Source organism: Trichomonas vaginalis, chromosome VI (assembly GCF_026262505.1).
Source record: "Trichomonas vaginalis G3 chromosome VI, whole genome shotgun sequence".
NCBI classification, from domain to species: Eukaryota; Parabasalia; order Trichomonadida; family Trichomonadidae; genus Trichomonas; species Trichomonas vaginalis.
The window spans coordinates 3,323,315-3,341,800 of record NC_067208.1 but is presented as its reverse complement, the minus strand read 5'-3'; the positions used below and the strand labels follow the sequence as shown (position 1 = coordinate 3,341,800).

The 18,486-nt window shown below is 31.1% G+C and overlaps 6 protein-coding genes, 1 non-coding gene and 1 pseudogene across 8 annotated transcripts, besides 1 other annotated feature; 4 read left to right on the top strand and 4 right to left on the bottom strand.

Moving 5' to 3' along the window:
* Positions 1 to 1,100: 1,100 nt before the first annotated feature.
* On the bottom strand, positions 1,101 to 2,555 carry TVAGG3_0798010 (glycogen cell differentiation involved in embryonic placenta development; the record flags this gene model as incomplete). The annotated part of the gene is made up of 1 exon (XM_001321179.1): positions 1,229 to 2,536. The coding sequence occupies one exon, from the start codon at positions 2,534 to 2,536 to the stop codon at positions 1,229 to 1,231; it is 1,308 nt and encodes a 435-aa protein (XP_001321214.1).
* Positions 2,556 to 7,214: 4,659 nt separating this feature from the next.
* Positions 7,215 to 7,781, top strand: TVAGG3_0798000 (annotated as a pseudogene). The gene has a single exon. A coding segment is annotated over exon 1 (567 nt).
* Positions 7,782 to 8,152: 371 nt separating this feature from the next.
* TVAGG3_0797990 (retrograde vesicle-mediated transport, Golgi to ER) lies at positions 8,153 to 8,638 on the top strand (the record flags this gene model as incomplete). The annotated part of the gene is made up of 1 exon (XM_001321181.1): positions 8,153 to 8,638. One exon carries the CDS (start codon positions 8,153 to 8,155, stop codon positions 8,636 to 8,638), a length of 486 nt encoding a protein of 161 aa, XP_001321216.1.
* Positions 8,639 to 11,153: 2,515 nt separating this feature from the next.
* On the bottom strand, positions 11,154 to 11,825 carry TVAGG3_0797980 (galactose-binding domain-like family; the record flags this gene model as incomplete). Its single annotated transcript, XM_001321182.1, has 1 exon — positions 11,154 to 11,825. One exon carries the CDS (start codon positions 11,823 to 11,825, stop codon positions 11,154 to 11,156), a length of 672 nt encoding a protein of 223 aa, XP_001321217.1.
* A 54-nt stretch (positions 11,826 to 11,879) lies between these two features.
* TVAGG3_0797970 (galactose-binding domain-like family) lies at positions 11,880 to 12,527 on the top strand (the record flags this gene model as incomplete). The annotated part of the gene is made up of 1 exon (XM_001321183.1): positions 11,880 to 12,527. The coding sequence occupies one exon, from the start codon at positions 11,880 to 11,882 to the stop codon at positions 12,525 to 12,527; it is 648 nt and encodes a 215-aa protein (XP_001321218.1).
* Positions 12,528 to 12,852: 325 nt separating this feature from the next.
* On the bottom strand, positions 12,853 to 12,924 carry TVAGG3_0797960. The gene has a single exon. It is a non-coding gene; the product is annotated as a tRNA-Asp (tRNA).
* Positions 12,925 to 13,194: 270 nt separating this feature from the next.
* Positions 13,195 to 14,139, bottom strand: TVAGG3_0797950 (proteasome regulatory particle assembly; the record flags this gene model as incomplete). The annotated part of the gene is made up of 1 exon (XM_001321184.1): positions 13,195 to 14,139. One exon carries the CDS (start codon positions 14,137 to 14,139, stop codon positions 13,195 to 13,197), a length of 945 nt encoding a protein of 314 aa, XP_001321219.1.
* A 2,371-nt stretch (positions 14,140 to 16,510) lies between these two features.
* Positions 16,511 to 18,417, top strand: TVAGG3_0797940 (leishmanolysin-like peptidase family; the record flags this gene model as incomplete). The annotated part of the gene is made up of 1 exon (XM_001321185.1): positions 16,777 to 18,249. The coding sequence occupies one exon, from the start codon at positions 16,777 to 16,779 to the stop codon at positions 18,247 to 18,249; it is 1,473 nt and encodes a 490-aa protein (XP_001321220.1).
* A 52-nt stretch (positions 18,418 to 18,469) lies between these two features.
* Positions 18,470 to 18,486: part of a mobile genetic element that runs on past the window's edge.

The following is an 18,486-nucleotide window of genomic DNA, read 5'->3' as shown; positions in this document are numbered from 1 at the left end:
ATTGCTTCCCACTGAAAAGGTTGGCTATGCTCAGTAACTGCAGTCCTGAGCAATTCATCTTCATGAGGAGCCCATACTCCTTTTAGCTTATCGTCTTTGAGATCTTTAGGGAGTTGGGATAAGAAATTAGCGTCTGACTCTTGCGAGAAAAGATTCATGCTTCCCACAGGCAATGGGAGATCATAGATACTGGGAATTTTTGAAGAGTTATTGGTATTCATTAACACGATTTTTTATAAAAACCGCAAAAGTTTACACAAAAATTGCAAAATGAAATCAATTTTTGTATTATTTTGGCGGTTTTTAAAAAGTTTTATAGAAATATAAACCATGCCCTCAAAAATCAGCTTTGCTACATTCATAGTATCATATGTTATATCATAATTCCAAAAGAATATTCGGAAAATAAAAAGAAAAATAATTAAAAGAAAAATCCATCAAAATCAATGTTAATAGTCAGAGGATACATTTCTACATATATCAATGATCTCGATTTTTTTTAAGTTGATTTTTGAATTGTTTACACTCATCTCATTCAAAATTATGAAGTTTACATTTCAATTTTTTTTCATTCTCAATTTGAGTGCAAATATTTTTCTTTGAGTTTAAGCTTCAATCCTGAATCACTCATCCTATTCTTTTATATGATTACAATACCATATTTCACGATCGAATATTCAAATAAGGCATATTTCATTAATTATCATGCATTAAATCATTTATTACGATTTAATCTTATGATATTTTTTGAAAAGAATAGCTTTTTGCCGTCATTACTGAATATTCTTTTTTTCACGTTCTTTACATATATAGTTTCAGATAGATAATTGACTTTACATGTGATATATAATTCATTTTTACTTTATTTATTGTCAATGCAACATAATTAGAATTGCCAAATTTTATTGGAAAGTAATGCTTATGTTAACACAATATTTATTTATTATTCAAATATAGATATAATTGTTTTTATACCAAGTTGTTATATTTATTCCTCTAAAAAGGAAATCACTTCAATCAATGAATAAAACATTTAATTTAGACATACTAACATGAAAACATCAACGAAAAATCTCTAAATAGATTAAGAATCCCTTGAAATAAAAACGAAACACATATAATATGAAAAAATTTTCAATATATGATTTGAAAATAGGGTTAATCTAAGTTTTATAAAACATTTCATCTTTATATTGCAATACAAATAATAGAAAACAAAATAAATAAGTTAGTAATCACCTGCATATGAAAATCCATCAAATTCAGAAGTATTTTCAACAGAAGTAGCATCTGAGTCAGTTCTATCCTTTCTGTTCTTTTCTCCGAAGTTTGTTGCACGTCTTCCAGTGACTTGCTTTGGAATGTAAGGTGGTTTGAGGCGTTTGTTGTAAACATCGTCCCAATTAATGTTATCAAAGAAAGGATCGTTCTTAAGTTCTTCGAAAGTTGGTCTTTTGCTTGGCTCTTTGTTCAAAAGCCTTCTTATGAAGTTTTTGACAACAGATGGAGTATCTTTAGGGAATCTTGGTTCTTTTGTCAAGATGTTGTTATACAACTTCTTGAGGTTCTTATCATAGAATGGTGTTTCAGTGAAAAGGAACTCATAAGTGAAAACTCCGAGTGTCCACCAGTCGATTTCAAATCCGTATGGTTTATCGGAGATCATTTCAGGTGACAAGTACTCATTGGTACCACAGAATGTTGATGTTTGCTGATAATTTCCTTTTTCAACAACAAATTTTGAAAGTCCAAAATCTGTGAGTTTTACATGACCATCTTGGCACAAAAGGACATTTTCAAGCTTCAAATCTCTGTAAAGAATTCCTTTGGAGTGTAAATAGTCTAATGCTAATGCAACTTCAGCAACATAAAATCTTACTTCACTTATCTTCATTGCTCTTCCGATTTGAAGGAACCTGAATAATGCACCACCAGGAACATACTCCAAACCGATGTAAAACTTCTTATCCGTCTGAAATGCGAAATACATTGTTACAATAAAAGGATGATGGGAAACACTTAGGATATTCCTTTCAGCGAAGATTGTGTGTAATTTGTGCTCATTCATAATTCTAGCCTTCTTAACAGTCTTTATCGCGTATACATCATGTGTAATATTGTGTTCACAGAGTAAAACTTTACCGAAGTAACCTCGTCCTAGAGTACATATGATAGTAAATTCATCAATTGTTAAGTATCTGTTGCTTAAAAGTATAGATCTGATTGCATCAACCCATTGATGAAATATGTTATTATTTTCTGTTAGGAAATAGATTGTTGAGTTGTGACTCTTGATAGAAAACTGATATCTAACATTTGATGGAATCTCATTGACCTCTAATTTTGATGATAAATCGATATTTTGAATTAAAGGATTACTGAAACCTTGTTTTATTACAATTGACTTTTTATATAGCTCGCAGCGACACGTTTTCCACATCTCTAATGGTCCTTCTTTCTTCTTGAGCTCAGAGCTGAAGATAGGATTTTCCATTATTGATGTAAGATAATTATCTTCCGAATTTTTTTGAGTCATTAATATTTAGATCTGTTTTTACATGCTTTTTCTCATAAATTTAACGATGAGGTATTTTTTCAATTAGCTTTCATAACGTTTATTGAAAAAATTCAAAGTGAAAAATTCTCATCGATATTTTCAGATTAAATTACAAATTGACTTTCAGTAATGCAAATTGCTTTATTCACTTTTTTGAATCTTATTGTAAATTTGAATGCTATCGTAAACATGGACTTCATCTGCTTCCCGATTTTTGGAATTAGCAAATGAATGGGCAAACGATCTAGATTTTAGTTTCTCATTACAAAATTACACCGTTTTGCTTTTATGGAAAATCTATTGAAAAATGGTTTATTGTTTAAATAGCATAACAGCACGAAGCTTAAATACACATCATATATTTTAGATATCCCTCGATGAACACTTGAACAAAAAAATGTTGTATTTTTGTATATCGATGAAATTTCGTAATCAGGCAGTATTAACCCTAAAAATCAATAAAATAGAATAATCATAAAGGTACAGTTTACAAAATTCTTCATATTGAAATATGAACACAGCTAAAACAAGAACAAATACAGACAAGCAGTCGATAACATATCAAATGTTTTGTTTGTGTGGAATAGTGTTTTTTGTTAGTTGTCTTTTTTGATGTGGGTGTTTTTGGTTTGTGTTTGTGAGTGTTCCTCTTATGATTCAAAGAAGATTTCAGACGTTATAAGATATGTTCGTAATTTTGTTCATTAGGTGATGCGGGTGTCTGTATGGATTGATGTGGTTTCATTTGGCTGTCGCGAAGCAAGTTGGTCGGGTGCTAAAAGTTAGTGAATGCGCGATGGTATTAAAGGGGCGTCGATGAATTCCGGTAGCACGTATGTTTTGGAGATAATCATGTATATGATACGGTGTAACATTCATATGTGTTGAATTGTAGTGGGTTGTCTGAAACTACATTTTAAACCGGGTAATTGTAATTGGAGTTATATTATAATATAAACTGAGTGGTGTTGTTGTTGGTTGGAGTCGTTGCCTATGTGGTTGGTTGTTTTGCAATTGTTGATTGTTGTGGTGTTTGTGATCGTGGGTGTGGTCTTTCTGGGTATGAATATTATAAGAATTATCACTGTTGAAATATTCTTTTTTAGGGTAAAGGGCCATTTAATAGTATTCAGCTGTTGTTATTAAACATGTATGTGGTGAGTGGGTTTGTGAATAATAATACCTTTATGATGATTTGCATTAAGATCGTGAAATATGATGACTCTTGGTGGTTTCACCATGGTGCTTGGTCTGATTTCGTGTGGTTGGATATTATGTTTCTTTTGCTGATGTCGAAATGATGTCTGGCCCACTAGAATCGATGTTCGGTGCTCATATCCTTATATCTGTTTTTGTTTTTTTCTGTTTTTTATATTTGTGTAGTGATCAGTGTTTATGCTGTTTAACTTTCAATCTTTTCCATTACGGTCTGATATTTGTAAACCAAATTCCAAAAATTCCGATTAATTGTCAATCATGTTCATGAAAAGAGTTTTTATAATCTATTCAATTTATATTTTTAAGTATGATTCCATCTGATTAATAGATCTTTTGGTATGAAATGTGTCATGAGGGTGTATTATAGTGTGGTGTGTTTTGATGTTGAACTAAATTTGAAATTTGTAAGTGGTTGGATGAGATAGAGTGAATTCCGCGTTGTGGATGTGTTGTGAGGTTGTGTGAAAGAATGAAATTATGACAGTTGTACTCATGGATTTGTACGTTGGAAAACACTAAAAAATTATAAAAACAAATGAATTTCTATTCGTTGAATTTATGAATTTTGAGGTTAATCTTATTCCTAGTTTTATTTATCACTGGAAAAATAACGCTTTACCATATTTTTAATCGTAATAAAAAAATGTCAATTATACAATATTATTTCGAATAAAAACTGTGAATTAAATTAAACTAGTTAGCGGAATTTATAAGTTTACTCTCGTTTCTGTAAGTAGATGGTAAATTTAAATCCCATTCTTTTAGACCCTTCGAATATAAATCATTTATTAAGAATGACACATGAAAGGTAGACGTAAAAATGATATGTAATAAATAATGTGATACGAAATGGATATAACATGATTTTAAGATTATTTAAATGAATCATTTATCGTATGGTATGAAGAAAATTTTAAATCAAAACCTGATAAACTTTTTGAACTTGATGAAATAAATAACCTTATTAAATTTCCCTGAAAATTAAATTTTGTACTCCTCCTCTTCGTTCATTGTTGGGGATATTAAATTTGAAAAAAGATGTTGGGGATGTTTTGTATTCTGACACTGGTTAATTTCATTTTAATCAAATGTGATAAAGTTAAACCCAATGAGATTTTCACATCAAACATTAGACCCTAAACTCTTACCATCAATAAAAACATTTTATCCATCAACTTAAACAATTTTCTTTATCATTATCCGTTTCAATTATCCGGGAATTCATTTATTCTTCATTCAAAGATTTATCAAATATTAAATTTAGAATAATCGACCTACTTTGATTGTGATTTAGAAATTATGAATGAAATAATTTATGGCAATTTCAAATAGAAAAAATAGCTGATGAGATAACTATAAATATATTATTTTAATATGTAATAAATGATTAAACAACCAACAGCAACCACAGACCATTACATACGCCATATATGCATATAATTCAAAGACGGCAGAACAAACGCAAATGTTGAAATATGGAGATTTGGAGATAGTATTTGAAAAATGACCATTTCGAATTCGTTTGCAAAGGTGGTGCAGTGATATCAAATATAAAAGAAATTTTATTTATGAATTCAAAATTAAAGGAATAACGGATGATATAACATCAATTCCACCAGAAGAACAAAGATATTACGCATTAAATGCATTTCCTAAAGTTTTGAAGATTGGAAGATTAATTTAAATGAGGAATTCATAAAAGTTCCTAAATGACATAATGAAGAAAAGCGATAAGGAATATGTGATACGATGAGTTAAAGAAGGACAGATAAGGAATATGTATGAAAAAGATAATGAAATTAATAGAAAGGTTGAATGGTATCATGAAGGACATCAAGATTTTAAAACTAAAGCTGAACAGGATGGGTTTCAGAATGTTTAGACTTAAAGCAGATATATCATGTAACGATGAGTTAGAAAGAAGCAGATAAGAATATGTTAACGATGAGTTAGCAAAGAAGCAGATAAAAATATGTTAACGATGATTAGGAAGAAGGCAAGAATAAAATAGTGTTAACGATGAGTTAGGAAGAAGCAGATAAGGAACATATGTTAACGAAATATACCAAAGTTTGGAACAAAAAATATTGAAACTATGTTGGCGACTTTTCTGTCAATGAAGAAAAAAATATTTTAGATGGAGTTTGTACAGTCCTTAAGAAATGGTATACGGTAAAACTCATTCGAAAAATAACAATGAAATGTATGTAGAGCTATAAAGAATATGGCACACAAGTTAAAGTTCCATTAGACAACAACTGCTACTTAAACTATATGGAGACGAACAAAAGAAATATTTAAGAGTTTATGAAATGAGATATGACATTGACCTAGCTCCAGCACTATTATTTATGACTATGGTGTTGAACGCACTGTAGAAACAAAAAGAACATATATTTAGATTATTATAGATATAAAAGATATAATGCAATAGAAAAAACGAGAATAGTATCATCTATTATGAAGTATGACAAAATAAATATTATAGTCAAGATTTTACATACCCTGAAAACATAAGATTATATTATAAAAAATATTCTGACACAAAACAGAAGAAACGAATAGTTACACTATATTTTAAGATTCAAAAGAGACAATCCTATAATATCTCATATGTTTGATTTAATGAACCCTAGTTCTATTTTAACATCTATGGATGAGAGGTCCTCAAGCAATGTTTGGTGTTGGTGCATGGGAACAAATAGTCGACAGGTTTTTGTATTGTGCAACTCTTCAAAGCAAATAGGTGGTTCGAAGAAAATTAAAGAAGCAAAAACCTTCCACCGCAACTCATACAGCAACTACAAAAACTTTTCCTGGTGACCATAGTCACTCATTTTAAAAAGATCATCCCATGTATACAACTCAGAAATTATTGCTGGCAATGACGTTTATCTCCAGAGGTATAAACCATTCGCAAAAAAAGAACATTTTTCGACAAACTGAACCAGGAGGATAATCATTCACAGACTTTCAACAACAAAATCCAAAACAGGGCTTGGGTGAAGATTATATGCCACCAATTTATGACTGTATTCGCATTAGGACCATCGCATTTATGAATGAACTAAAATATTTTATTGTCTGAATTAATGTAGGTAATGATAAGTAATGGATGATATGAACTGCACAGAAATAAAATGTTTACGTTAAATAAAACATTATTTTTGGGTCATTTACACTCATTACGGATGAAGTCATGACAAATCATTTCCGGGACTGTTGTCAAAATGTCATATGTTGTCACAAACTTTAGAACAAGCATTAATTTTAAATTTTATTTTTATCATAAAGAATACCCCAACAGCTAAAATTTTACCACCGAAGTGCATAACAAGGGAGGAAATGGGATAAAAATGATGACAAAACATTTAAAAAAATAAACAACACCACTAAATGAGACACACAATCGTGGTTATGCAGTAATGATGGAAAGAAGATGAATGTTGGTGCGATAAGAGGGAGAGATAGCATAAGCCAACCTTTTCAGTGGGAAGAAATTTCAAAGTTTGTGCCAGGGAGAACTCCGAAGCAATGCCGTGAAAGATGGCTTTTCAGGCTTTGTCCTGATGTTGACAAATCTCCATTCCAACGCTGGGAAGATGAGCTCATTGTTATAGAAAGGGCCAGAATCGGTAATCATTGGACAGCTATAGCTGCTAAGCTACCAGGCAGGACAAGCTGCGCAATTAAAAACAGATGGTACACTGTACTAAAAAATAGAGTGTATCCTCAGGCCTCGATTCATTGCACTGCTCATCTATCCAAGAAAACATCATTTATGCCGCAGATTAGCCAGCAGTATGTTTGAAGACTAATTCACATAATATGTAAACTTTGTTTGTATGGTAAACTACGAATGTTATCTATAATTCTTATCAATATTTTATTGATTTATTGTTAATTGGTGTGAGTAATTCTTTCTTCCGATGCTATATGAGATGAATTAAAATTGTATCATGAAGGTATACTGATACACTACGAAACTTATACAATCAGTTTATAATCTAAAAATTAGTTTTATCGAAGTCATTTCCAAAGCAAGCATTAGCTGCCAATTAAGTGATTATTGCATTCTCACCATTTTTATAAAACAGATTTAGTAAAAAAATAGATATTAAGCAATATATAAAGAACAGAATATCTGCCACTAAATGGTTTGCATTTTACCAAGAAAATTTCGTCAATGGATATGAAAGCAAAGGATAAATACAATCATCAATGATAACCAGAAATAAGTACTAGAGAACGATCTACTTTTGTCATGTAATTCATTTGCACAGCATTTAATGGTTTATTTACCAGTGAATAATCAAATCATAAAGGAATAAATTATTTATGGCACTTTTTGTATCTCATTGAATTTTTTAAAAATTGATGATGGCTAGCAATCCCCAAACAAACTTGATGAGTTTTAAGGTCATCTTATTTGGGGATTCTGGAGTTGAGAAAACATCTATTGCAAATAGAATTGCACATCAACAGTTTTTATCATCATTGCCTTCAACAATTGCCGTAGGGAATTACAAAGTTGTTATACCAGTTGGAAATACGCAAGTGGAGCTTAAGCTATGGGATACTGCTGGCCAAGAAAGATACAAATCGATTATTCCGATGTTCAAAAGAGAAACTTCAGTTTGTATAATTGTATGCTCAGTCGACTCTCCTGATTCTATTAATCATATTAACGATTGGAAAAAAATAATAGAAGCTCATATGGTCTCGGCAAAAACAAATGATGGTATTGTAGAATTGTTTGATCAGATAGCCAAAGAATTGATTTCTTCTTCAGTAAATTGTGCCGATAACATGATGGAACAAGAAGAGAAGCCTATAAGGAAGACTAGATTTTGTTGTTTGTAATATTTTTATTTCAAATTCTTTTGTTTATTAATTAAAACATATATGCACTAAATAAACGATAGATCAATCTTTTTTGCAACCTATTCGATAACCCAAGAAAATGAAAAGAAAATAGGAACAGTATTCGGAAATCGGGAAAAGAAAACGATTAAGGATATTGGTCGCATTTATATATAGAATTAAGAGTTTAAGGAGAAAAATAAGATGAAATAATATTTAAAATAAGGTTTGATATTAATCTTAATCGTAGTGATCATGTTTATTGATTATAGAAGCATAGTTTATTATATCAGTGCATAACAAATGTTTCATTACAAAAATCTAAATTAATATTAAATTGGCATATTCAAATTCTTTAATGTAAATTCCTCCCTAACTCAGTTGGTTAGAGTGTCAGATTGTTAATCTGGAAGTCGTGTGTTCGATCCACACGGGAGGAGATTTTTTCCTTATCAATAAGAATTTTTACGGTTTCTGAAATTTTTTCAACAATTACTGCGAAGAATAGTGGAGACCCATTATCCCATGCGTTAAGAAATATATTTGATTCAGTAAGCTATATTTTTTGCGTTGCTTTGACAAGTGGAATTGATGAAATTAGAGAAATTTATGTTTTTGAAAAATCAAACTGCCAAAACTCGTGGGTATTACTGGTGTATCGATATGGATTTGGTAGCTATATTAATTTTGTGGAAACAGAAATAAAGATATTCCGATGAAAGCCAATGAGGCATAATTTGTAATTTTGAAAATCACAGAAAGAATGTCTTGATCAGGATATTTGATGGCAATCATATTGAATGATAAATTGTTTGATCGAAGAAATCGACGTGGGGTGATTGAGTTTTATAGGACAAGGATCAATAAAAGAAGTTTAAATATGAATGTATAAAGTTTTGCTTTCGAAATTTTGAATAATTAATTGAAATTGCTGTTTTGTTGAAAAAATGTTTTAATTATTGTGGAAATTTTGAATAATTTGAAACAGGTAATGTTTGATTACCATGTCACTTTGTGATGAGTGAAACAGCTGCTATCCATAGTTATGAAATTCATTTATTGATTGAAGTTTATGAATGTATTTTAAATTTGAGTGAACGAAACGAATATTTTCGATTACTTTGTTTTTCATATTTATTTTAATAAAATTCAAATATTGTAAATCGGTCATAGTGTAATGGTTATCATGTAAGATTGTCGTTCTTTTGATCCGGGTTCGATTCCCGGTGACCGAGCTTTTTGCTTCTTAATATTTTTGTTTTTTGATGATAAAAATTTTTTTGAATGTATCTCAAAAAAATTAAGAACAAAATATTTGAGCAATGAGTTTCAGGAGATATTCAAAGGGAATAGCTATTGGAGACTAACATCTGCAAATTTTGTTGGTCAACAGGTAAACAATTACCTTGTTAACAATAACCTTTTTTCTAACTTCGAAGGTGAATCTCCTGTTTTCTTTACTAAATCAACAACAAATGTTTTCATTGAATATTCATTATTCGATACCATTTCAACAAGTAATTCAGGTTCATGCTTCTATCTTGATCCTGTTCATACTTGCGAACAAAAATCTATTTGTTGTACTAATTGTTGTTCAAATATTAAAGCTCATTATTGCTATGTTACTATCGAACCCACACAAAATTCATATAATTCGGCCGAATTAATTTCAATCTTTAATTGTCATCGACAATCGACAAAACCAGATATCCTGCACCACACAAACGGAAATATTGATATTAAGTATATAAATTGCTCATATAACTCTGTTTATGAAACATCATTTGCTTTTATCTATCAAGGAGTTGGTATATCTAATATTTCATATTCTAATTGCTTAGATAATAAATATTCCGTAGATGGAGCTGCGAACATTGCTACTGATTCAAAAAATAAAAATCTAAATTTTGTGAATAACACATGCCCGAACTATTTCCTTATATATGGACCTCAATGCAATATTCTTTTTTCTTATTGTGTGTTTTATAAAAATATTGCAAAATCATTTTCCAGTCAGCCAATTAATATCGAATTTTGTTCATTTTCAAAAAACTCTTTTCAGCCAAAGCAACCTTCTATTCCATTTTCCGGAACTCGCTACATTTATTTTGATAATCGTTGCAATAATCAATACAATTATAATGTATGCAGCAATGTAAATTGTAATACTCGTTCATATATGATACTATTTCTTCAATTGTTTCTAAATTAAAGCGTTTTATAAAAATGAAATTTTTGTAAAAATTAAAGGAGAGTATGAAGACATCAAATGATTCATTTGACTTATCCTTATAGATTTGCCTTCAGCATATTTTTCATTCATTTAGCATTTGTTTACATAAACATGAACATAACGATTCCTTTTCAATAAATAACTATATAATATTTAATAAGCATAAGCATAAATATGTATGTTTCAAAAGATATATATAAACACTTTCTTCTTTGGTTGATTGAATCAAATATAAGTTGAAAATATAAATTAAAAGAGTAATTTATTTATTTGTTTGTTTGTTTAAACAATACGAACACGGTTTTGACGTGAGATGTGACTAATGATGCTAACATCGTCGTCGTCGTCGTGGAACGAAACAAACTCTTCTTCTTCTGATTGTGAATTGTCAGAAATAATGTCACCAAGAAGCTCCACACGGTTGATAGCAAGACATGGAGGTTCACCGGGGCATGCTTCGTCTTGGATAAGACGAACGTACTTTGTAGTGTATGACTTATCAAGTGTGTATGTGCTGTCTTTGCAGTCCCGCATGCTGTCATCTTTAGAGATCTTGTGAACTGTCTCCCATGTCTTGTTGTCGTTTGAGATCTGGAGTGACCAGCTGTATAAGCAGCAGTGGACGCAGTACGCGTAATCATCCATACAGCAGCATCCTGCGTAGCAGCAGCCTGCTCGAATGTAGTAACCGTTGAACTTGACTTTCTTTGATTTCAAAGAGTACGAAATCCATGGATGTTCATCATAACTGCGACCACAGTTCGAACACCAATCATATCTCTTATCCCATGGTTCAATAGAGTACTCTGGTTTTGTATAATCAAAAGATCCGTTAATATCTTGCTTTGAAGAACCACTTGCATCAATATTTATTAATTTTTGACCATAAGCCTTTTTGAATATACCATCGGGTGGCTGTGTAAATGAAAAGGCCGAGAGAATAAACATAATCATTTTTAGGAAATCCAAAAGTGACATTTCCTAATGATATCCATGATGTTTGTAAAAATGAGAGCCTATACAGGTACCAATGGTATCTTTCAGAAGGCTTATCCTAAGAAGCTTGTGGAAATTTCATCAAGTGGCTCTTCAAAGCAGTATATCAATGGAAGTCGTCAAATGACTAAGCCAGAGTATTCTATTGAACCATGGGATAAGAGATATGATTGGTGTTCGAACTGTGGTCGCAGTTATGATGAACATCCATGGATTTCGTACTCTTTGAAATCAAAGAAAGTCAAGTTCAACGGTTACTACATTCGAGCAGGCTGCTGCTACGCAGGATGCTGCTGTATGGATGATTACGCGTACTGCGTCCACTGCTGCTTATACAGCTGGTCACTCCAGATCTCAAACGACAACAAGACATGGGAGACAGTTCACAAGATCTCTAAAGATGACAGCATGCGGGACTGCAAAGACAGCACATACACACTTGATAAGTCATACACTACAAAGTACGTTCGTCTTATCCAAGACGAAGCATGCCCCGGTGAACCTCCATGTCTTGCTATCAACCGTGTGGAGCTTCTTGGTGACATTATTTCTGACAATTCACAATCAGAAGAAGAAGAGTTTGTTTCGTTCCACGACGACGACGACGATGTTAGCATCATTGGTCACATCTCACGTCAAAACCGTGTTCGTATTGTTTAAACAAACAAACAAATAAATAAATTACTCTTTTAATTTATATTTTCAACTTATATTTGATTCAATCAACCAAAGAAGAAAGTGTTTATATATATCTTTTGAAACATACATATTTATGCTTATGCTTATTAAACACTGCATCAGCATTTCTTCAAACGGAGTCTTTATGTTCATTGTTAATAAATATTCTCTAAAAATAAATGTTGAACGAATGAAAATATATTGAAGACAAGACATATTTGTGATAGAAACTAAAATTTTAATCCATCAGTAAATCAAATGAATCAAATATTAGAAGATATAGAGAATCAGCAAATGAAGAAAAAAGCTCGGTCACCGGGAATCGAACCCGGATCAAAAGAACGACAATCTTACATGATAACCATTACACTATGACCGATTTACATTTATTTAATTTTATTAAAATAAATAATAAAAATACATTAATCGAAAATAATTCTTTCATTACCTCAAATTTAAAATACTTTGATAAACTTAAATCAATAAATAAATTGAACCTTGGCATCGCAACCGCTGAGCTTCACGCTGATTTTTCCTAAAAGATGCCTGGTTGAGATGCTTTCAAGAGGCATAAAAAGAATAGAAAATATATTTATTTCAAATTTGATATCAATTCTTGTTTTTATGATAGAATTATCTTTGCTTTTGTTTAAAATATGACAAGAAGAGCATTAAACAATAAGCATCTTATGTAGAAATACTCATCTTTTGCACCATGTGAAATAAGAAGTTCGGCTGTTTCTTTACTATTATTCAATGTTGCTTTTCGAAGAGCGGTTGTTCCATATTCATCTTTTTCATTTATATTTGCACCGTGTGAAATGAGAACTTCGGCAGTTTCTTTACTATTATGCCATGCTGCTTTATGAAGAGCGGTTTCTTCATATTGATTTTTTTCATTGATATTTGCACCATGTGAAATAAGAAGTTCGGCTATTTCTTTCCTATTAATTTCTGCTGCACAATGAAGTGCAGTTTGTCCAAATTGATCTTTTTCATTGATATTTGCACCATGTGAAATAAGAAACTCAACTGTTTCTATACTATTTTGAGATGCTGTAATGTGAAGTGCAGTTTCTCCATCGTTATTTTTTTCATTAATATTTGCACCACGCGAAAAGAAGTATTCGAGTAAGGATGGAATATTGAACCTTGCTGAATAAAGAAAGCATTTGTTAACATCATTAGTTTGATCAAAATAAACAAAAATCGATTCCATATTATTATACCATCCGCAATTTTCTAAATCCATCTCTAAATTGTATTCATTCATCAAGAATGTAACAAAATCAATGTTGTGAGAAATAATTGCATATTCCATGCATTCTTCATCTGGTGTTTGATATTTCAAACATTCACTCATGATTTCTTGATTTCCTCCTAAAAATGAAAGTCTGAGACATGTTTGTGTTATTTCTGAGTTAAATTTAGTTCTTAATAACTTAAAATAGTCAACTGCTCCGTAGTAACAACATAATTCAAGTAATGAATATCCTTCTTCAGAATATGGGAAAAAATTGCATTTGAGTTTTTGATTCTTATCAAATCCTCCTCTTTCTGTGAATGCAATGAATCTTTCTAAGTCATCACACATAATTGCTCTGTAAATTGTATCTTCTGTACTAAAATTGAGATCTTCTAATTTAATTGTTTCGAAATTATCCGTTTTGTCTAATTTAATTCCATATTCTTTATAAAATAGGTATCCGACATTTAATGGAACTGGGATATCCGTGTTTATTTGATAATTATCATATGAGTTTGGCGAGAGATAAATAAGCCTTTGTAAAGCGATTATTAAAACGAACCATTCATAAATATAGTAATGATTCAATGAACAATAATATCAATATTTATTATTTATTTCTTACTCTCCTATTCAAATTGCTCGAAAGCAAGCACAATGGTTATAATCAAATTATATTCATCATAGTTCTCCATAATGTATACTTCATTAGAAAGAAAGTAAATAGAATATGTCATTAGAGAATTCTAACATTTATAAAGATTTTTATACAGAGCGAACTTACGTCCTACTGACTTTAATTCAAATTGTTGACACTGGGCGTGAAGTACAAAATTGAAAGCCGTGTCATACAGTGTAAGTGCACACTTAAATTCCGCAAATATTAAACATTTTCATTTGTTTCTTCTTTTTTATCTTCTTGATCGTCTTTCTTTTCTTCAACGTCATCAATCAATCAGATGTCGTTGTAAATTTTATCATCAGGAACATGGTATTTAGAGTCAATAGAATACTCATAAGGTAGATGATAAAAAGCATTGATAATAGGAATTGCGTTTGTTGTTGTCAATCTGATGAGATACGAAATTGTTTCAGTGTTATGTATCTTTAAATCACTCAAATGTGGTACAACAACAAGTAAGAAGATAAACTCTATGAAAATGAAAGAATAAAAGCGAAATCTCTGGGAATCTGTTGGATCTAATCTGAAAAATGTCACAAAAATAGACAAAATAACAAATACAACTCCAAAATAGAGCAAATATGAATAAACAATACTTGATCTATTATTAATAGTATCAAAAACGCCAAGTGATATCAATAAAGCATAATAAAAACATGCAATTAAATTAGATATCTTCAAATATCTAGTGTTGTTGAGTAAAATAGCATTAATTGAAGTGGTTATAAACAAAAGAAAGATTATATCGTAAATATACTTCAATATAATACATAAATCAACTAATAATTTGATTTCATATAAAATTCTAGCGAAAAACTCCGAAATAGTATAAAATTCAGTTATCATAAGGAATAAAACTGAGAAAGTCTGCTCAATTCGCCATGATTTGAATCCGAATCTGAAAAGTCTGGTGAAAAAAGTTAAAATTGTGCATAAAATCAATGCAAGTAAAGAAATTCGAATTCCAAGCATATACAATGTATAGTTTTCGTTTGTATATGACCATTTGATCATGATTTTCTCAATATTTTCATGTTCTTTGAAATTTATATTCGCAGTAAAGTTATCCATATCATATGTAGGTAATTTACATATTAGAAAGTCATTAGTAATGTTGTTCACTGTGAAATTTTGCGAATGAACATTCGAAGACACGTGATTTTGAACTCCATTTAAATACGTTTGAAAGAATTCATGATATTCAATATGGTAATTCAAGTCGGTAGAGTTTTTCGCAGGAAAATAGTTTGCATGTATGTTAATACCTTCATTTTTAAATGATAATGAACTAAACGATTTCTGAAACACAATAGGATAGTTAGATGATATCAACAGAAATGTCTGATCTATAACAGTAACTTTTGGACCAAAATATCCTGATATACCTGAGCAAATAATGATAACGAAAAATGTTAAGAGAGAATACCAATCATCTTTGGCATTATTCGATTCAATATTCATCGTATTGTCCTGTTCTTGAATATTTGATATCTCAATATCTTTCATTTCATCAGGATTTTGAATTTTCTCCATTTCGTATTTCTGAAAAAAAGTGCAATCGGATAAAATTATTGAAAACGAAATAATCGTACCGATTCAAATTGAACTTGGCAGAAAGTGTAGTAAAAATTCAAAATTTAAACCCTTGGAATCTATGGACCGATTGATGATGTTTATTATAATAACTTAGGTTTTTTTCCAATGAAATGATAGAATTTAAAGGAAGGAAACTTGTTGGAGCTCATTAATCACTTGACCAAATAAGCTGTATTAAAATGCCTAATATCCATAGTATCGAAAACTAAAAATGATGAAATTCAAACAAAAATTATCTCTAATAAGCTTTGTTGACGAAAAATTGATTGTTATTATGGAAGTTTATGCATTATTAAGATCATTCATACACATTTGACAGAAATGATCAAGGTTTGTTAATTGAATGTGCTCAAGTAAAAATATAATAGTATGAATATCAGCTATTATATATTTAAAAGGAAACTCAAAAATCTCAAAAATTACCGATAAAAAATTTTCAATATTTTTGAATGTTTTTTATCTCTTTTTTTCAGGCAGGGTATGGTCCTGTTAAGCGGGCGCTTGCCTCATGGGCAAAGCCAGATAGTTCGTTATACTCATTCGTTGAAGAAAGAGATTATCAGCGAAGTTCGTTAGATATAGAAATAAATTTTGAATATCTACGAACTGGACAAGATGTTTACCAATGTTCGGCGGTCGATCAAGTTATAATTTGGAACGGGTATAACTATACATGCACAGAAAAGGATATTATCACTTCAAATAAAATGGATGCGATTCAAGAAACAAGTATTAATTTAAAAAACTACTTTTCAAAGATCGTTAGAGTAAGAAAGACCGAATCGATCAAATTTTCTGATGTAAAAGGCACATTATACGACGATCTTTTCCCAAAGAGCGGAAACATGACTTCAAGCAACTATATACTTCTTATTTCAAGGCCATTTAACTCTACGCAGAAAATTACCAGCCAAAATCTTTATTACAACAAACACGGACGTCCAATTATTTCTGTGATAAATATCAAAGCAGAATACTTAAGCTCATTCCCGCAGAGTGAGAAATCAGACAGCAGATCGACATTCCTTCTTCTTTTCCACGAAATCATTCATTGTTTGGGATATCGAGCTGATGAAGCTAACCATTGGATAAATAAGTCCACGGGTAAGCGATACGATCCATTACCTATATACAATTACACGAGCAATTTAACTACTAAGAATTTCGTTTTCCAGTGTACTCCTTTAGCAATTCAAGTTGCAAAGAACAGAACAGGCTTATCAACATGGGAAGGCCAAGATATTTGTCTCCAGCTTGATGAGGATGAAACGCACTTGAAAGGAACCATTTATGCTCTTGATGTCTTGTCAAATCCGACAAATGAGCGTAGTTTTATTACAGATGCTTCACTCGCAGTCATTGAAGACATGGGATGGTATACAGTCGATTTTTCGTACTCAGAATGCTCTACGTGGTCTAAAAGTGTTTTAGGAAATTTATATTTTGACGAACTTAACAATCCACCGATTAACTTCCCCAGCAAGCTTAAATTTACAGAACTAGATACTATGTACCCTTCATTTGACTTCCGGGGCTACTTAAATTCAACAAATTACGGCGCGAACAGAATAAACTTCACGAGAGACCAAAACATCGACCATTACTACTACGAGAATACAACCGTCATCGGCAAATATAAACATTACGATTATTCCCCTTTACTTATCCCAGAATATTCCTGTTCACCAGATTGGGCCATTGTTACAACATACAACAACCTTACAACAACTGTTGAATGTTTGCCATTGTATTACAATGAAACAGATGTTTTTCTTTCGTCATATCTTGACAAAACCAACGTTTCGTGCACAGAAACATATAATTTCGGAGAAGGAAATGTTAGTTGTCCTCCTCTTAACTTGATCTACAAAGTTGTTGAGTGCGAATCTCAGCGAGGAACTAATTACACACATATTCCTTTGTTTTCGGACTCAAAGAAACATTCGTGGACTCTTTTGATTCTTGGTGTCTGTTTTGCAGCATTTCTGATCCTTGTTTTCGCAGCAGGAGCCATATGGAAGTACTACAACTTCGTACACAACCAGCCAGACACTCACGACGAGTTCAAGAAGATGAATTCTATGGACGGAATTCTTCGTGGTGTAGACAGCAGCCAGATTGATCATCAAGGTTTGCAATCTGATGACGACTTAGAAGCTGTCATTAACCCTGGACCTTGATCTTTTTTTGTTTTTTTATATTTTTTTATATTTTTATTGTTGTTTTTTTATCATGTTTATTTATTCTATAAATCATCTTTTATATTAGTTTTTTCTTTCTATCAAATCAATATCTTTAATAGACAATTCTTTTACTAAATTGTGTAGATGATGAAAGATGAAATTAAGCCCTAATGGTAACTTTTCTTTATTTTAAATCCTTAAATTTCTTATGGAACTTGGGTGCACTGTAGTCGG